Source organism: Ochotona princeps, chromosome 19, assembly GCF_030435755.1.
Source record: "Ochotona princeps isolate mOchPri1 chromosome 19, mOchPri1.hap1, whole genome shotgun sequence".
Classification (NCBI taxonomy): Eukaryota; Metazoa; Chordata; class Mammalia; order Lagomorpha; family Ochotonidae; genus Ochotona; species Ochotona princeps.
The window spans coordinates 9,241,558-9,260,414 of record NC_080850.1 but is presented as its reverse complement, the minus strand read 5'-3'; the positions used below and the strand labels follow the sequence as shown (position 1 = coordinate 9,260,414).

Here is an 18,857-nt window from a genome sequence, read left to right as displayed (position 1 = left end):
TAGATGCTTGAAGGGGCTTCCTGAGCAAGCCTGGGCACAGCATGCCTCACTTGCACCCTATCTGGGAGGAAACGGTTTGGGTGGCTTCAGCCTCATCCTGCGGAAGTAGAGCAAGTGTTGTCTTTTCTGAGTGCCTAAGATGGAGGAAGGGAAAATGATGTTTGTGATCACACAGCAGGGTCTTGGCTGTGCTGACTGATTGTCAGGGTTGACATGGAATCAGCAGGGGAAAGGGGAACTTCAGAGAAGAGTTGGAACCCATCCTGAAGAGCGGTGGGAGTTGGCAAAGATATGAGGAAGAGGGGATATGTTGTTTCTGAAAACCTCAGTCATTCAATGTGGCCAGAGAGAAGGCATGTGTATTATACTGTAAGGCAGAGAAACAGGGTATTCCTGTTCACATCCCAGCTGCTCCATGATCCAGCTTCCTGCTAGTGCACCTAGGAAGACAACAAAGGATGGCCCAAAAACTGGGAAGCTAGGATGGATTCCAGATTCCTGGATTCTGTTTGGCCCAACCCCAGCCATGGCAGCCCTTTAGGGGGTGAATCAGTGGATGGAAGATCTCTCTCTCTCTTTCTCTCTCTGTCTCTCTCTCTCACTTTAGAGAGATATTTATATTTATTTGAAAGACAGAGTGACAGAGAGAAGGAGAGATTGGGAGAGAGATCCTCTATCTGCCAGTTCACCCCTCACCACCACCACCAAATGGCCTCAAAGGCCAGGACTCAGCCAAAGCTAGGAGCCAGGAACCACATCAGGACCTTTCACGTGGGCACAGGGGTCCAAGGACCGTGACCATCCTCCAGTGCTTTCACTGGTGCATCTGAGAACTGGATCAGAAATGAAGCAGCTGGGATCCAAACCTATGCCCATGTGGGATGCAGGCATCACAGGCAGCGGCCCACCTACTATGTCACAATGTCAGCCCCAAAAGAAATCTTGGAAAACAAAACAAAAAAAATTTAGTGTGTTGGCCAGGGGCAGTTAGAAAGAAGGCAAAATTACGCCAGGGTGGCATTTATCCCAAGGACAGCAGGAATCTGTATCAGGGCCTAATTAGCAGAGTGATGTACTGGGATGTATAGCAGTAGAAATATCTCTCTGGCTTCCTCGGATGCAGAGGAAGATTGATTAGATGGGAGCAGGATAGGAGGAGAGGGACAGCAAGGAGGCTGCTGCGTGAATCCAAGTAAGAAACCAAATCGCTGGCAGGAAGAGAGAGAAGCAGGAGGGAGAGAGCTGAGAGATTAGGCGCACACACTTAGCAGGATTCGACCACTAACAGAGCAGCTCAGTCGTGCCAACTTTTGAGAGGCCATGCTCTTAACCATTAGGGGACCATCCATTCTTGTTGGACTGCCCTGCTGGGCTGGGTAAGGAAAAGAGGCTGGGGGCCATAACCTAAGTCATGAACATAAAACTCCAATGGCCTCCTCGCTCACCTTTGCCATGTAGAAGACACCAATGGACTTGAAAAAGCAACTGTTTAAACCACCACCAAGTCAACACTGCTCCCCCATGGACAGTAGGGAATTTGGTAAGATGCCTTGCAACGAGACAGTAACTCAGGGCCTCACGTACACACACACAGACAACTTGCTCCTTTCTAGAGTCCAGTAAGCAACGGGGAGTCCAGCCAGGTTAGAGATGGACAGGCCCAAGACGCTGAGCACCCTTAAGGTTCAGGGAGAACTGGAAGTCTCATGACAGTTCCATGAAGTGCTCTATGAAAGTGTAGCCGATGTGGGTGCCCTTTCCTCCCATAATCCTCCACTCAGCCACGTCTCTTAGCAGGTGAAAGTGTCAGCAGCCCTTCCTGCGGACACATAAGGGGACTGATGGGTAGCCCAGGGCCACACCTTTCCACCAAAAGCTTAACCATGCTTTATCCCTGCTGAGACTCAGGGAAGCAAAGATTCTCACTGTGCCTCCCAAGGACTGCCTGAGGAACGTCATGTGCAAGGGTTCTCTTCCCTGCCTCCCTCCCCTCTCATCTTTCCCCTGGCTGTTCAGGAACACAGGCACAGTCGCCTGGCAGCCTCTGTAAGCTCTGAACGCACAGCGACCCTTTCCCCAGTAGATCCGCAGTGACAAGCACCATGTGTTGGTAACAAACAAAGATGTGGTGATCATGCCCTCTTGAGGCTCCTTCTGGAAAGTACTTTGAGTGGGAATGCTCCTCCTGCCACCAGAGATTGTGCAGCCTCAAAACACACATCCCTGCATCTGTTGGAATCTTCCTACTAAAGGCCTTAGGATGAGCTCATCCCAGCTAGCCTAACGGAAGCACGTGTCGTCTTGGCCGATGGACCGCTGCAGGAGAGGAGCTGTCCAGCCGGTCTCCGTGACATCGATAGGTAGACACTGGTTTTCTCTGCCCCGTCTCCCAGCAGACTTTCCCTTGGCAGTTGATGTAGCTTTCTCCTACAGAACACTAGTGACTTTTTCACACTGGGGAGATCAGGTCGATGTGGCCAAAGTTGACCCCAGGCTTACATCATCTAGATTTAGCAAAATCAGAGGGAAAAGGAAGGCATCTCCCCTGAGCATTTCTGGGTTTTATTTTTTAATCCAATGGAAGAGCTGTGATTGACCTAGATCATCTGGAGTTCAGGTACCTAAGCCAAACACTGCTTAAGGACAGAGGGATCTGTGATTGGCCAGGCCCCAGTCCCACACCCACACTTGTGTCTTGTAATGGATATTTCTGGAAACCACCCAAGCTAGGGAAGCCTGTGCATTAAGAAAGAAAGAAGAGCTACTGGGTTAAAACTCTAATCCTGCAGAAGCAGTTCGCATCCTCAATCCTTCCAAACTCGTGCCTTTTAGGACCTGTCAGGGCTCTGAGGCCTCCACCCCCTCCCCCAGCCAGCCTTGGTCCTGGGCTTTTGAAAGGGAGCACCAAAACCACTCCCTTCCGTGAAAACTTGTGCTCCTCTCCTAAAAAAGATTTTGTCCATGCTTCTCTCTGAAAAAGGCAGGCACACAGCCTCCCCTTAGGATGTTTCTTCATGAGTATGATTTCCATTGAGATGGCAGAAGCAAGGAACAGTCACACGTGTAGGTAGCAGAACACAAAGCAAAGTTGCTTCCCAGATAGTCCTCCACCATCGTGTTGGTATTAGTGTTAGGAAGATCATAAGAGAAGTGGGAATGAGCAATGTTGCCTTGGTGTCTATATGACTAATATGATATTGCAGTTCCATTTGGCATGTGTCACTGAGAGATATTCTGAACATAATTTCTGTTATAGTATGAATAATGGCAGAGTATTATTAGATGGGTTAATATAATACAATAGTAGTTGTACAACTAAAATGACTTACAATAAATTGAATATTGGCTTAAATAACACATAAATAGGGGCTGGCATTGTGGTGCCACTTGGGTCTCCCATATCCCGAATCAGAGTGACTGACTTGAGTTTCAATCCAGTTTTCTGCTATTACACACCAGAGAGGTAGCAGGTGGTGACCTGAATACTTGAGTTCCTGTCACCTATGTGGAAGACTTGAACTGAATTTCAGGCACCTAGCTCGGGCCTGGCCCACCCCTGACTGTATGGTCATTTGGTTAATGAACCAGCAGATAGAAGATATTTAATATCTCTAGATTCTCTCTCTTTCTCTCTCTCTCTGTCTCTATCTCTATCTCTCTATCTCTCTCCATAATAAATGCAAGGGTAAGCCTCTATAAAACATTACTTAATGACTGCCCCGAGGAAGCATTATTTTGGGACAGCCAACTTCCAATTTTTGTAAGGTACAGTGGAAAAAATGAAAAGCCCTCTTGGGACTTCCACCTTAGCAAGGGAAATAATGAAAGAACTTTACTAATAAGGTAAAGAAAGGGCAAGAGGTGCTATGAAGAACAGTGTAGGGTGGAGATAACAGGGAACCTATTATTTATGTCAAGGCTGCTCAAAGGAAATGATATTTGAGCCAAGAATTGAATGAAGAGTTGATAGGAATTTTCCAGGCCTTTGCGGCAGGGGGAGGAAATCTTCCCAGGCTAAGGCATGTGCAAAGGCCCACAGGCAGAGACCACGGCTTGCTTTACGAGCCAAAGTAGAGCCAGTGTGGCTAGGGTCAACCAGCTGAGAGTGGAGCACCGGGATGAGACCTTGCCGGTCCTTGCAAGGACCTTAGTAACAATGACCCACTGATGAAGGTACAGGAGCACTCATGTCTGGCTGCCTTCGTGGCAGCCAGGAAACCCATTAAGTACCTGATTCCAGCAAGTTCTGCTTCAGGAGTGACAAAGATGGGCTATCCGGGTTGTCTGGGTTGAGTCTCCCTTCTCTGCAACATCTTTGCCAGTGGGCCATGTACCACCCCTGGGGTCTTCCCGGCATCACCTGAAAACTGAACTTCTCTGTCTTTGCAGAGCCCTCGCTCACCTCCTGGGCTCTCACGTGTTGACTTCCCCACCTGGGATATTCTCCCGCCCCTTTCTCTCACCCTCGTCTGCTGAAGTCTTTGAGTCCCCAACTGAAGAGGTGCTTCTGGGAAATCATACACAGTCAGACCCAACTCTAATAGTGACTCCCCTCCCCTCCCAGAGCTCTTTTCCTGTATCTACCAGCATCACCCAACTCGTGTTTGCAGGTGTTGGCTCATCTGTCTTTACTGGCCTCTGACACCTCTGTCCACAAGGACTGGGGCCTCAGCATCTCGCTAACTTCAGTGTCAGTCATCATGCCAAGTGCATACTAGGTGCCATGTAGTGAAGCAACGTAACTTTAAGGAGATGTCATGGAAAACTTCTCCTCCCCGTTTCTATACATTTCCATTCCCAAGACCTTTCCAGCCTGTCAGATAGATAATTTGGGGATCTCAGACGTGTTGACCACATTTTCTGTTCTCGGTTTTGCTTGTTAGAATTTGAGATCCTCAGAAATGTCAGGGTTCTTATCCTGAGGTGAGTCACAAGCATTTGTTGAACATCACATCTTTTCCCAACAGTAGAGATGCTGAAGAAGGTCCCTACCCAGCAGGCTGCCACACACGGGGAGACTGAGGCACGAACGAATGGTGATGATCTGGCTCCCGAGTAACCTCCCGAATGAAATGCCAAAGCTGTAACTCCAATCCAGGCCCTTCTGCCTTCTCACCTTCCTACCATCCAAAACAGCAAGTCATCCCCAACTCCTGTTTGCTTGAGGAATATATTATTTAATGTGTTTACTGAGGCTTACCCTTCTAATGATGCATTATTTAAGGTAATATTAAATTTATAGCAAGTTGTTTTGTCTGCACAAGCACCGATCCCTGTGTAGCTTTCAGTCTTGCTGTCTGGGAGCTGGGGAGAGCTGCCTTTTAAATCCCAGAGGACTGACCCAGACAGAAAATGGCGATGTCATCTAAGCCAGGCTTTCCCTGTGGGTATGTGAGGAACTCAACTCTCCCAGGCAGGTGTTTCTGCTCTTAAATGTTATGAGATGTGGAAAAGCTCACCTCTTCGCTTGCTAATCTTCTTCTGGTCGCCCATCCTCCCAGCCATACAAGCACAGGGTTCTTCTGTCCATCTAACTGAAATCTCTCCTGCTGTGTTGCAGGTCCGTCTCCTGGTGGGCATCCAGCCTGGTCTCATTTCCTCCTCCAGGTTTCTCCAATCCCCACCCCTCATCCTTGCCCCTGGAGCTAAGTTAGAGTCCCCCGTTATAGGCTCAGCAGGGCCATTTCCATGACAGCGTTTCCTTTTCCCTGGGTTTTTTATGAGCCTCCTTGTGACAAGCGTGTGCTTGGTGAGATGAAAACATTGTAGGGAGAAATTCTGCAGGGAAAGCCGCTTCCCAAAGCCTGCCCGCTGCAAAAATAAAACCCATGCTAAATAGCAAAGTTTTATTAACTGGGGAAGCGAGGCTGAGGAAAATGCCCGATAATTAAAAATAATGGCTTCCTTGCAAACACAAAATCGTATTAATTTAAAAATTGGTTTCTCTATCACTGAATTCCTACCGAGCCGGCTGGGAAGAGAATTGTGCTGATCCTGGCAGTGAAAATAATTCAAAATAACTTTTATGTTCTCCAGGAAGCCTCAAGGTTAATTTAAATATTGCTAGACGGGTAATTTAATTCTAAATAAGAGAACAGTGTGGCTGAATCAAAGCTCGTGCACACTCTAAACTGGGGGGGGCAGGTAGCCACCAGGGGCCAAGCAAGTCCACAGGAGACTCCATCATCTCACACCCCATCGCTCAGACACCTGCTGTTTCCGGAAGACACCCTCCAAATGAAAGACATTTGGTTAGATTACGCAGGTCGCCTGAACTCCACAGCCCAGCTTCCAACAGATTGAGTTTATTTAATTATTAGAAGGATTGAGCATCTGAATAGAAATTTGACCTTTCAAAAGTTAATTTAAGCTAATACTGTCATCAAGTCCTATTCCTGGGGATGTAGTAAGGTTGGGAGTTGAGCTCACCCTGCGCTGGCCGTGGCTAATAGTTAGCGCCTAGTATTGCTCACTTACTTGTTGGCATACACGGACCAGGTGCACCTGCACCAGGAGAGAGGGGCTTGTCGGCTCCCAGTTACAGAGGCCATTGGAGGTCGGATTCTTCCTGTGAGCCCAGCACCTTGGTACAGAGACCATCGTGATCATGTAGCTGACTGACACACTGGTCCCTCCCCCTGATTACTCACGACGGTGTATCTACACACACATGTGGATGGAGGGTGTTCTTCAAAAATGTTCTCAGAAAATGGAATTCGAAAGTACATTTCTTTGGGTGCAAAGCAAATTTGAAATCTCTATAAGAAGACTTCAAAAAGTTTGTGGAAACTGTATGGTTAAAAAAAAAAAAAAAACTTCATGGACTTCAAATTCTTTGCACCAAAAAGTACTTGTGCTCTCATTCCGTTTGCACAAACTGTGTGCGGTTCCCTTGTCTGCACACCTCTTATGATTGATTGCATTAGACCACATATAGTTTCTCAATTTTGGTTTTGGTATGTGTTTTATTTATTTCAAAGGCAGAGTCACAGAGAGAGGAGAAGAGAGACAGAGAAGATGTCACATCTACTAGTTGACTTCCCATGGGCCACAATGGTGAGGGCTGGATCAGGCCAAAGCCAGGAGCTTCTTCCGGGTCTCCCATGCGGGTGCAGGGCTCCAAGCACTTGAGCCACCCTCTGCTGATGTCCTAGGCACATTAGAGGAGAAGTAGATTAGAAGTGGAGTGGCCGGAACTCCAACTGGTACCCATAGGGAACATTGGCACTGCAGGTTGTGTCTTAACTTACTGTGTCACAACACTGGTTCCTCTCTATTGGTTTCTAGCTAAATATTGGCCCTTCTATCACTCTGAGTATATTTTAATCAAGTGGATATGTTGGAATCACCCAGGAACTTTAAGCATCACCAAGTCTTCAGGCTTTATTCCAGGGAGATAAAGCGTGTTTCCACGAGTGTGGAGTTGACACAGCATCAGTGATTGGCCAGAGAATCCCAGGTGGTTTGGGACCACAGGCCAGATGAAGAACCCCTGCTTCGATACTACATAACACCTACTATGTGCTTCTAAAGACAGTACATCCCATATGTGAAGGCAGCAGGCTCTGGGTTGGAATTCCAGCTCCAACTCTCAGCTATGAGTCAGTGCCTTGTATGTGCAGTAGGGATGGTAATCGTGCTGGCCCAGGAGGGCTGTGGTGAGGACTGAATCAGAACAAACCCAGAACAGTGCTGAGAGCAATGCTGAGCCGCTGCAAGGGCGAGGGCTACACTGGCACTGCTTGCTACTGCTGCTGTGCTCCATCCTTGTGTACCAACATATGCCCCGAGCCTGGCATTGGCAGAGAGTAAACACGCAGGGAATTATTAGTGCACCAGGAACCCTACGCTGTGAACAAAGAGATACCAAAAGGAGGAAGAAAAGGAAAGGAAAGTGGGAGGGGAGAAGGACAGCCAGCAGCATACAAAACAGGTAGGCATGCTGGAAAATTGCCAGTGCCATGGCATAGCAGATTAAGCCTCCACCTGCAGCACCAGCATCCATTGTGGGCACCAGTCCGAGTCCCAGCTGCTCCTCCACTTCTATTCCAGTATCCCTGATGATGGCCAGGGAAAACAGTGGAGGATGGCCCAGATGCTTCAGGCACTGCATCCATGTAGGAGACCCGGAGAAAGCTCCTGGCCCCTGGCTTCAGCCTGGTCCAGCCCTGGTCATTGTGGCCATTTGAAAAGCATACAGGCAAATGGAAGATTCTGGCCTCCATCCTGCTGTCTTTCTGTAACTCTGCCTTTTAAGTAAAAATAAAGTAAATCTTCAAAAAGAAATCACCAGCAGGTGCCTCTGGGAACCCTTAATCTCCTTTCCATGGATATCACATCCTGCATACTACCCAATCAAATGCTGGAGAAGTTTTGAGCTAGAATTCTTTTTCTGAAAGATTTTATCTATTTCTTTTTAATTTTTATGAATGTAACTAGGACAAATTTTGTGTATTTTATTGGTACAATTATAAGAAGATAACTATAAATCTCTTCTTTCTTTTGTTTAGAAGGTACAGTTACAAAGAAAGAGGCAAAGAGAGAGAGAGAAAAGAGACACTCCATCTGCTGGTTCACTCCCAAGGTAGCTGCAATGTCCAGGGCTAAATCAAAGTCAAAGCCAGGAGCCAGAGCTTCCACCTGGGCACAGGGGCCCTAGAATGTGGGCCAGGTTCCACTGCTTTCCCAGGTTGGTTAGCAGGTTAGCTGGATTGGAAGTGGAGCAGCAGGATTCAAGTCATCACCCGCATAAGATACTGGCACTGCAGGTGCTGGCTTAACCTGAGGTACCACAGTGCCAGCCCTTCACTGAAATTCCTTGACACACGGGCCTAAGAATCTTGATGGCTTTTGGCAGTTATCCCAAGAAAATGTCTGCTTCCAAAGGGAATGGTCTTTCTGAGTCCAGCATGTACCATGTTCTGGAAATGCTAACCCACCCTGAGAACATAACCCACAATGATTCTGACAGCACTGACATTTAGATCTTCAAAGACACCAGCCCTCATCCCAGGCCTTCCTGGCTGTTCTTTCCAATGGCTGAGTGTTTGGCGACAGTGATCTTGCACTACAAGTTGAGCCTCCTCTTTTCCCAAGATCTCACAACCTTTGTTGCTGACTTCATGCCTTGTGCCATCCCGGATGTCCTGCCCATTTCTCTTGAATGATGTTGTGGAAATAGCAGATGGTATGGGGAATTTGATAGTCCTAGGTCCAAACCTCACCACCACTGTCTAGACCCATGCCACTCCCTTTGAACCCATTGGCTGTGTGTAAAATAGGTCCTACTTGTTTTGCAAGAATTAAAATAACAACAAATATATAAAGTACTTAACATACTACCTGTCAAAGTGTTAGGAGCTTACATAACTTCAGAACGAATAGTTTTAACTGGTAGTAATAGATATAGAAAGAGCAGAGTCTTACACAGAGGGTAAGTTGTTTATTTCCTTATGACCTAGAAGCTGCCTAGAGATAAGCCGAGGATGACTGTTGGAGATGTCTTGGTCAGTAGAGATGTTGATTGATTCTTTTTCCCTGGACCAGCATAAGCCGGTCCTGGAGATTACCACCCTCAACGATCACTTCGTGTTCACAGGGTAAATGCTAGAGCTCAGCCATCCCGTTCATGTTTCATTGGGCAAATAAGGAAAATGGGAAGGGTAGAAAGTCCTTCACCTCCCAAGTGAGTCAATTCTTGTTAAAAATCTGCCCCCAATCATGTCAGCAGCCAGCTACCCGTTATGTCTATGTGCCCTTCCCTATCTCTGTGTCTCTGTCAAAATAGAATTATTCCTCATCGTCTTCCCTGCCCCCAAAGAAGCTACAACGCCTCGAAGATCTATGGCAGTGTAGTATAAACCCTTCGTAAAGATGTGCCTTGCAGGACACTGAAGCTGGTCAAATCTCTGAGAGGGTGACTGGTGGGAATCCACAATCGTAATCTTTACTGCCTCATGGCTGTGCAACCTCCAACAAGTTCTGTAACCTCTGTTTCATGCTGTCTCCTCATTGGTCCTGTGAGCATCAATTCAAACCAGAGGAACCGACCCAGTGCGCCACTTGGTAAAGTCAGTATACCATCTTCATCAACATCATTGCTAAGTGCTGGGGGATCGTTGAGGTAAAGGGAGGAGAAAACAGATCTGGAGTCTCTCCCTCGTACCTGTTTCCATCTTCCCCACTTAAGGCAGCCATCCTCTGGGGATGTCTGGCTTTGCTGCCAGTGTGTTGGCCTCATATCAGTCACTTCCAGACATCCACTCAAGGCCAACTGAGTCCCAGGAGTCCCTCTCCTTTGCCCCACCACCACCAGAATGTAGTCTGCCAGCTCTGTATTGTGGAACATACTTTCTCCTCTGATCAGATCAACTTCTGGATAACTATTCCATTATGTCTGAACGTGTTCTACTCTCTCATTCAAACCTGAGCAAATTACTTCTCCCTTCTGTTGGAATCCCCACAGCCTTGCTGAGATCTCTCCACTGATGCCATGCTTCTACAACAGTGACGAGACTTGGTCCTAGACAGTAGAAATGAAGTTCACTCTGGACTGAGTCTTTGTACAACCCAATCTTTGTAAAATGCAGATGCTGGAGCCCTATGGTTCTTGGGGTACCCTTATGTGACATTTCATAAGAAATCATGTCACCTGCTCTTCAGCAGCTTTAGCTCCCCCCGCTAATGGCACACCCCACAAGGGGTTCCAGTATGCAGATCCACAAATTCTCTTGCTTCAGAGCAGGCAGGCAAGGAAGTCCAAATCGCTGGATCAAAGGAGTCCAGCACTGCACAATTTTCAACATCCACACTTTTTTTTAAAGAAGTGGTTTATTTATTTCACATGAAAGTCAGAATTATAGAAAGAAAGAGTTCTTCCACCTGGTAGTTCACTCACCAAATGTCCGCAATGGCCAGAGCTGAGCCAGGAGTTGAAGCCAGGAGCAGAGAGCTTTTAGATGCCTTATGTAACAGTAAAGCATCCTCTACTGCTTTCCCAGACCACTAGCAGGAAACTGAATCAGAAGCAGAATAGCCAGGACTCAAATCAGGATGCTTTTGCCACAGGAAGAGGTTTAGCCTGCTGTACACCGGGGCCAGCCTCAACTCTCGTACTTGGAATGACATGATGTTTCTCCGTGGTCACTATGTAGTGTGCAGCCTCCATAACTGCTTACAGCTCACCTGCTTAGCTTGCTCAGCTCCTCCCGCACAAAGCCTTGTTTTTGTATTCCAGTGTTCTGAATGCATTTGACTACTCCCTGTGTGTGCCATGAAGTTGAGAGGTTTAGAAAGTGCTCCTCGTCAGGGTGGTTTCTTGCTGCAAAGCAAACTCATTCCTCAGGAGCCTGACACAGCACACGTGGGTGAAGTCCCTCTAACCAGGCCCTTTGTGTTCTTCTAGGTCCATGGGAGAAACCTCTTGTCCATCGACTATGACAGGAACATTCGTACTGAAAAGATCTACGATGACCACCGCAAATTCACCCTGAGGATCATTTACGACCAGGTGGGCCGCCCCTTCCTCTGGCTGCCCAGCAGCGGCCTGGCAGCTGTCAACGTCTCCTACTTCTTCAACGGGCGCCTGGCTGGCCTTCAGCGGGGAGCCATGAGTGAGAGGACCGACATCGACAAGCAGGGCCGCATCGTGTCCCGCATGTTCGCCGACGGCAAAGTGTGGAGCTACTCGTACCTTGACAAGGTGGGTGAGCGGCCACCTGCTCAGCCGGCTGCTGTCATCCCACTACTCTTTCATAGCTTGCCTGAGATGCTTTGCCATAAGACGTTTTTAACATCTTTATTTTGACTCTCCAAGGGCTCCACTGCCGCTCCCTCACTCCCTGGGAGGGAGGAAATATGAAGGCAAATGAAATTCATTGCTCAGCATCATCACCATTAAAGTGGGGGTGGGAGTACTTGATATTCACTAAGGGCAAAAATGACGGATTGTCTGATTTTATTCCCACAAAAAAAGGAGAGGAGGGAGCCCCGGGGGCTGTTGAAGCGGACGGAATCATCCCCGCAGTACAACTGGCAGTACGACTCATCATTACTTGTGAATTAGAAATACAGTGATTCATTTCTGTCTTGCCCTCCACTAAGCCATCAGGGTGGGGAATTTTGCTGAAAACTAAGACACACTGAGGGAGACCTTCCTCCCTGACCTCTTGAACAGCAGGCTGACTGTGTAAGTCCTCCCATCAATGAGGATCTGGGACAGAGGTCAGGTTGCAGTGGCAGTTGAAAGAGGTCCCTCTGTGGCACATGGCAGCCCTTGGTGCAGTCTGCCCCAGTCTTTCAGCCATTAGATAGGGGCTTGCTTGGCCTGAGCCTCTTACCCGAACTCCCTGGGTGCAGGTCTGCTTCTTGCTTCCAGCCAGAACATTACAGTATGAACTGATGGCTGGAATGCCTACGCCTTGCCCAGTCTCTGTGTGCACCTGCTCCTGCCTGAGTAGGGTTCACGTCCTGCCATCCAGTACTGGAATAGTGAATGCCGAGGGGAGCAAGAGTTTCTCCCTGACTCACTCCCCTTGCCCAGAATCAATGATTCTGGGTGTTTTCATCTTTGTAGAAGCACCTATGTCAAGAGTGGAGACTGTCCAGCCAGCAGGCCATAAAAGGCCTATGAAATCACTTGATCCTGTCCCATCGAGGCGACCACAGGCAGGACTCCAAAGCCAGTAGAGCTATAGCAGACTGATTTGTAGGGTGATAGTTTTTGAGCGTACACAGAGGCAGTTGTAAATAGCCAAGTGGCCTTTGGCCGAAGGAAGGTTTTCACTGATCCACATAGAGGGTGTGCTTTTTCTCTGGATTAAAAGAGCGGCAGAAGCATAGTAGGTATGTGTTCCATCTGGTCAGAGACAGAAATATGCAACCAATTGCTGGATTCCTTGCTGTTGATGTGACAGCAAACCCCAAGCCTTTCCTCTTAGCCCATCAAGCCCTCAACACTCAAAGAAGGATCCCAGTGACAGCCACAGTCTCCCCAGATTCTCCAGCTCCAGCAGACCTTTCGATAAAAGTCCTGGATATTTGGGTCTACATTAAAATTTGGGAAATCTGGCCCCTGACAACCCCTGGAAACTATGAAAATTGGTGCATCCAATGAAATCAGTCTATTTAACCTTTGTTCTAAGCATCCCATCCTTCGCAGTTCTGAATTGACCTTTAGGGAAATGAATTCTGTGAATATGGTTCCTTGGTCCTGCAGAGCTCCTTCACATGTTCTATTTCCCTTCTCTCCCTCCAGTCCATGGTCCTCCTGCTTCAGAGCCAGCGCCAGTATGTGTTTGAGTATGACTCCTCTGAACGTCTCCATGCCGTCACCATGCCCAGTGTCGCCCGGCACAGCATGTCCACACACACCTCCATCGGCTACATTCGCAACATCTACAATCCACCCGAAAGTAATGCATCAGTCATCTTTGACTACAGCGATGATGGCCGCATCCTGAAGACATCCTTCTTGGGTACTGGACGCCAGGTGTTCTATAAATATGGGAAACTGTCCAAGTTGTCGGAGATTGTCTATGATAGTACTGCCGTCACCTTTGGCTATGACGAGACCACTGGTGTCTTGAAGATGGTCAACCTTCAGAGTGGGGGCTTCTCCTGCACCATCAGATACCGAAAGATCGGCCCCCTTGTGGACAAGCAGATCTACCGGTTCTCTGAGGAAGGCATGGTCAACGCCAGGTTTGACTACACGTATCATGACAACAGCTTCCGGATTGCCAGCATCAAGCCCGTCATAAGTGAGACTCCCCTTCCTGTTGACCTCTACCGCTATGATGAGATTTCTGGCAAGGTGGAACACTTTGGCAAGTTTGGGGTCATCTATTACGATATCAACCAGATCATCACCACTGCTGTGATGACTCTCAGCAAACATTTTGACACCCACGGGCGGATCAAGGAAGTCCAGTATGAGATGTTCCGGTCCCTGATGTACTGGATGACAGTACAGTATGACAGCATGGGCAGGGTGATCAAAAGGGAGCTAAAATTGGGACCCTATGCGAACACCACAAAGTATACCTACGACTATGATGGAGATGGGCAGCTCCAGAGTGTGGCTGTCAATGACCGCCCAACCTGGCGCTATAGCTATGACCTCAATGGGAACCTCCACTTGCTGAACCCAGGCAATAGTGTGCGTCTTATGCCCTTACGCTATGACCTCCGGGATCGCATAACCAGGCTTGGCGATGTACAATACAAAATTGATGATGATGGTTACCTGTGCCAGCGAGGGTCTGACATCTTTGAGTACAATTCCAAGGGCCTCCTAACAAGAGCCTACAACAAGGCCAGTGGGTGGAGTGTCCAATATCGCTATGATGGTGTGGGACGGCGGGCTTCCTACAAGACCAACCTGGGCCACCATCTACAATACTTCTACTCTGACCTGCATAACCCAACTCGTATTACCCATGTCTATAATCACTCCAACTCAGAGATTACTTCGCTCTACTATGACCTCCAAGGCCACCTCTTTGCCATGGAGAGTAGCAGTGGAGAAGAGTACTATGTGGCTTCAGATAACACAGGGACTCCCTTAGCTGTGTTCAGCATCAATGGTCTGATGATCAAACAGTTACAGTATACGGCCTATGGGGAGATTTATTATGATTCAAATCCTGACTTCCAAATGGTCATTGGCTTCCATGGGGGGCTTTATGACCCCCTAACCAAGCTAGTACACTTTACTCAACGTGATTATGATGTGCTGGCAGGACGTTGGACCTCCCCGGACTATACCATGTTGAAAAATGTGGGCAAGGAGCCAGCCCCCTTCAATCTGTACATGTTCAAGAGCAACAACCCACTCAGCAATGAGTTGGATTTGAAGAATTATGTGACAGGTAAGGTCTTGACTGCTTTGGCTGAGGGGTGGCTCCCTGTAGAGTGGTTGTCTTGGTAGACTGTTGGGTGCTTGAAAGGCCTTATATCTGATGGTAGAAGAATCCTGCAGAGTTGTAAACCCAGGAAGTGCAGTGGACAGTAGTCCTATACCTAGAAAAGTAGAAGGACAAAGACATAAAGAAGTCAGCAGGTCTGTTGAGAGATATCCTGACCACCTTCAAGTTTAATCCCATTGAAACAACTTCAAAGAGCCCTTCCTACCCCAAAGGAGGAAAACAGCCTAAAAAGGAGGTGGGGAGGATGGGACTGTGGCATCTGAAATATTGGGTGTACATTTCCCCTGTTGCGTTGTTGGGTGTGGAGCATTAGGCTTATTGTCCAGCCTCTCTGAACTGCACTTTCCTCCTCCAGTGGACTGATCGTGAGAGGTCAGTGCTGGTCAGTGCTGGTCAGTGCTGTGCGTAGGGTCGGATCTCCACAAAATGGCCCCTGCTTGTGTTGCTGGCATTGTCCTGAGCAGGGAAGCAGAGAGTCAGCAGCAGCCGTGGGATAATCAAAACCCAGGTCCTTACCTCCGGAGGTGCATGTGATAAGCTATATGGGTAAACTGCCAATTCCTGATAATTAGTAAGAAATGAAATTAAAATATAAGTTTGTTGAAGTATAAAAAATTTTGAAACCCACATACAGTTTTTTTAAATAATATGCATTTTTTTCTTGAGCATTTTATGGACCCCTCATATAGGTATCTGTTCAGGTTTTTTTTTTTTTAATTCAAAACGTACTTGAGTTCCTGACCCCTCATACAGGTATCTGTTCAGGTGTTGTTGTTTTTTTTTTATTCAAAATGCACTTGAGTTCCTGATACCATGCTAGAGTCTGGGAATACAAGAGTAACCAAGGCAAATGGGTTTGCCATAAGATAGAAGTACGCTAGCCCTGAGGAAGGAACAGGGTCTCCGTTGGTAGAGAGGAGTTAAAGACTGAAGGCAGACTGGAAGCGTAAGTCAAAAGAATACAGTAAGCTTATGAGAGGCACACAGAAGGAAAGCAGATGATCTACTTCCCTATGACAATGACAAACTTGTGAAATTAAGGTCTCTCTTCTCCCATGTGTCCATCTGCTTATTGACTCATTCAACATGTATTTGTGGGGCATTTAACTCGTACTAAGTAGTAGAATTGCAGGAGGGAGCAAGATGAAGACCCTCAGCGGCTAGAATCCTCGCCTTGCACGTGCCAGGATCCCATATGGACACCAGTTCATGCTCTGGCTGCTTCACTTCCCATCCACTTCCCTGCTTGTGGCCTGGGAAAGCAGTGGAGGACAGTCCAAAGTCTTGGGATCCTGTACCTGTGTGGGAGACCCAGAAAAAGCTCCTGTCTCCTGGCTTTGGATTGGCTCAGCTCCAGCTGTTGCAGCCACGTAGGGAGTGAACCAGAGGGTAGAAGATCTTTCTCTCTCTCTCTGCTTCTCTTTGTAAATCTGTCTTTTCAATAAAACAAATCTTTTTTTAAGAATAAAAAAATGTTATAGAAAAAAAAAACGATGGATGAAGAGAGAGAGAGATAAATAGGAAGATAAACAGGAGACAGATTCAAAAAGATCAGGCCCCAGGTCCAGCCTGTTAACCATCTCATTGGCCCTTGAATGATAGGGAAGAAATAATGGGAATCCCTAAACTTAAAACCACCAACTTCTGGGAAGTTCACAACTCGTAGCCATTGACACTCCGGTGACCAAGTCTCGGTTGCCTATACCAAGGCAGGAGAGGAAGCTGCTGTGAAGCACCGTGCTGCCCTCAACATCCCACACTGCAGAAATGGGTCACCTGAGAGAGAGAGAGCAGTGTGTGCCCAAGCAGTGCTTCATTGACAAGCTGCAGGCTCTTTAAAGCTGAATTCAACATCCGCATACAGCAGAAACAGCTTGTACCTTCTAAGCGCAGACGGTATGGCCAACCTAGCCTACCTATCCTCACCCAAGGCCCTTGTCATGGTACCTCTCAGAGCTTTTTATCTTTCCCACAATCTGGCATCTCTCTCTTTATCTCCCTCCCTCCACCCCTCCCTCCTTCCTTTCTCTCCCTCCCTCCTCTCCCCCCCCCACACACATACACGATATCAGATCAACAAAGTAAAGAAGGGGGTTAGGCAGAGTAACAGAAAGTGTCCCCTTCACTTAGGGTATTCACAGAAGGCCTTTTTGAGTTTGTAACATCTGAACAGAGGCCTTTATGAACTGGAGGAGTGAGAGGAAGAATGTTCCAGAGAGAGGACATGGTATGAGTAAGGAGGCAGACCAAAGCTATCTCAGCCATGGGAAAGAATCCTGCCCCATGCAAAATGGGTTTTCCCCAGAACCTTGCTTGGCACTGGATACCTTAGGGATGAATCCACCAGAGATATATAAAGAAAAACTCACAGGATGGGCTAAACAGATACCTGTTGCTGCCCAATAGGGCCCGAACAAAATCATTCCTAATGCACAGTCAGCCTCGCTGACCCACGCCCCTCTCGGCCACTTTCCTGGTTCTCCGGAAAAAAAGAACATGAATTGGCAGCGTTTTCTGACTAGCAAGAGGGCTTTCCTCCTCCCAGTGCCTCATGGAGACTCAGTAAGTGGGAAGCAAATCAAGTTGAACTAAGTCCAACCAAATTGAATCCAGAAGCCATTAGAGAGAGTCTCACAGAAAGGGCGGTGTCAGAGAAGCAGCGTGTGGAAGGCTGATATCTGCAGTTGCAGCCCAGAGAGGAGAGTCCTGGCAGAGAAGGGAGCCCATCCAGGCACAGCCCGCACCTGCTGCCACCTGTTGACGAAGCACTGACCCCTATGGAGAGGATCTGAGCAGAGAAAACCACACATCCTCCACTGTTCCAGCGTTTGGCTCGTCTGTAAGCCCCAACCTAAATTAGTCTTAATTTGCCACTTAGGAGACTGGCAGAGTGGTTGAACTTCCTGCTCAGAATTTAAGTAGAAGAGGTAATTAAGATGTAGTGGGGAGGAACAGAAAGCACAGAACTTTCTCTCTCCAGTAGCCACTAGAAGCACTGCTGTTGGAAAACAACTCTGCCATTCCCAAGTGGTGACTTCTGTAGCTGGAGGAGGTTGTGTGAGCACCCCAGAGCCTGCTGCACAGGCCAAGTGGCTGGGAGCTCTAGCTGAGAAGATGCTCTCAGACAGAAGCTGCAATAAAAGTGAGGATGCCGATGACAAGTAGAGGTTCCTTTCTCAAAGCAAGATGCTTTGAGCAGGTACTCTTTAAGATAACAAAGTGACAACTGTACACCTGTGAGCAAAGAAAAACCATGAAGACAGTAAGGGGAGAAAGGCTGCCCCACAGCAATCCTTCAGGCTCTGGACTGTTCCAGTTTTAACACTTCTGGACACCACTCAGTCCAGGGTGCATTGGCTGTGCCCTGCCCAGAGCTCTGCTTCACAGCCACTCCCTCTGCTGTCAGAATCTGAGCACTTGTTGGAATACCAGTCACCTGCTGAGTTACCTGGAGCTATGCCAATCTGAAGTCAGGAGCCCGGAGCCTCTTCCAGGTCTCCCATGTGGGTGCAGGGTTCCAAAGCCCTGGGTCATCCTCAACTGCTTTCCCAGGTCACAAGCAGGGAGCTGGATGGGAAGTGTGGCTGTTGGGATTAGAACCGATGCCCATATGGGATTCTGGTGCATGCAAGGCGAGGCCTTTAGGCACTAGGCTACTGTGCCAGACCCATTGGAGCACTGTCTTAACCTTTCAGAGCCTTAGCTTCTTCTTCTGCAAGATAGTGAGGATCCTAGAGTAGGGCTAATATGACAAGTTTCAGCAAAGAGCGAAGGCTCAGCAATATATACATCATTTTACATGTGAATAACTATGCACTGGACATGGATTGTGCATAAAGGATACACCACTATCTCCAGGCCACCTCAAAGTAGATTCAAACTCTGCTCCAAGTAGCATTGATTCAGCAAACCAGAAACTCCAGATACAAT

General features: G+C 47.9%; 1 protein-coding gene across 1 annotated transcript in view; it reads left to right on the top strand.

Annotated features, from left to right (window-relative positions):
- Positions 1-18,857, top strand: part of TENM2 (teneurin transmembrane protein 2) — a 344,410-nt gene that overhangs the window by 316,739 nt on the left and 8,814 nt on the right. The window contains exons 25-26 of the mRNA XM_058677877.1: positions 11,405-11,701; positions 13,256-14,870. Of these exons, the coding sequence (XP_058533860.1) occupies positions 11,405-11,701; positions 13,256-14,870 (1,912 nt within the window). The remainder of the gene's footprint in view (positions 1-11,404; positions 11,702-13,255; positions 14,871-18,857) is intronic.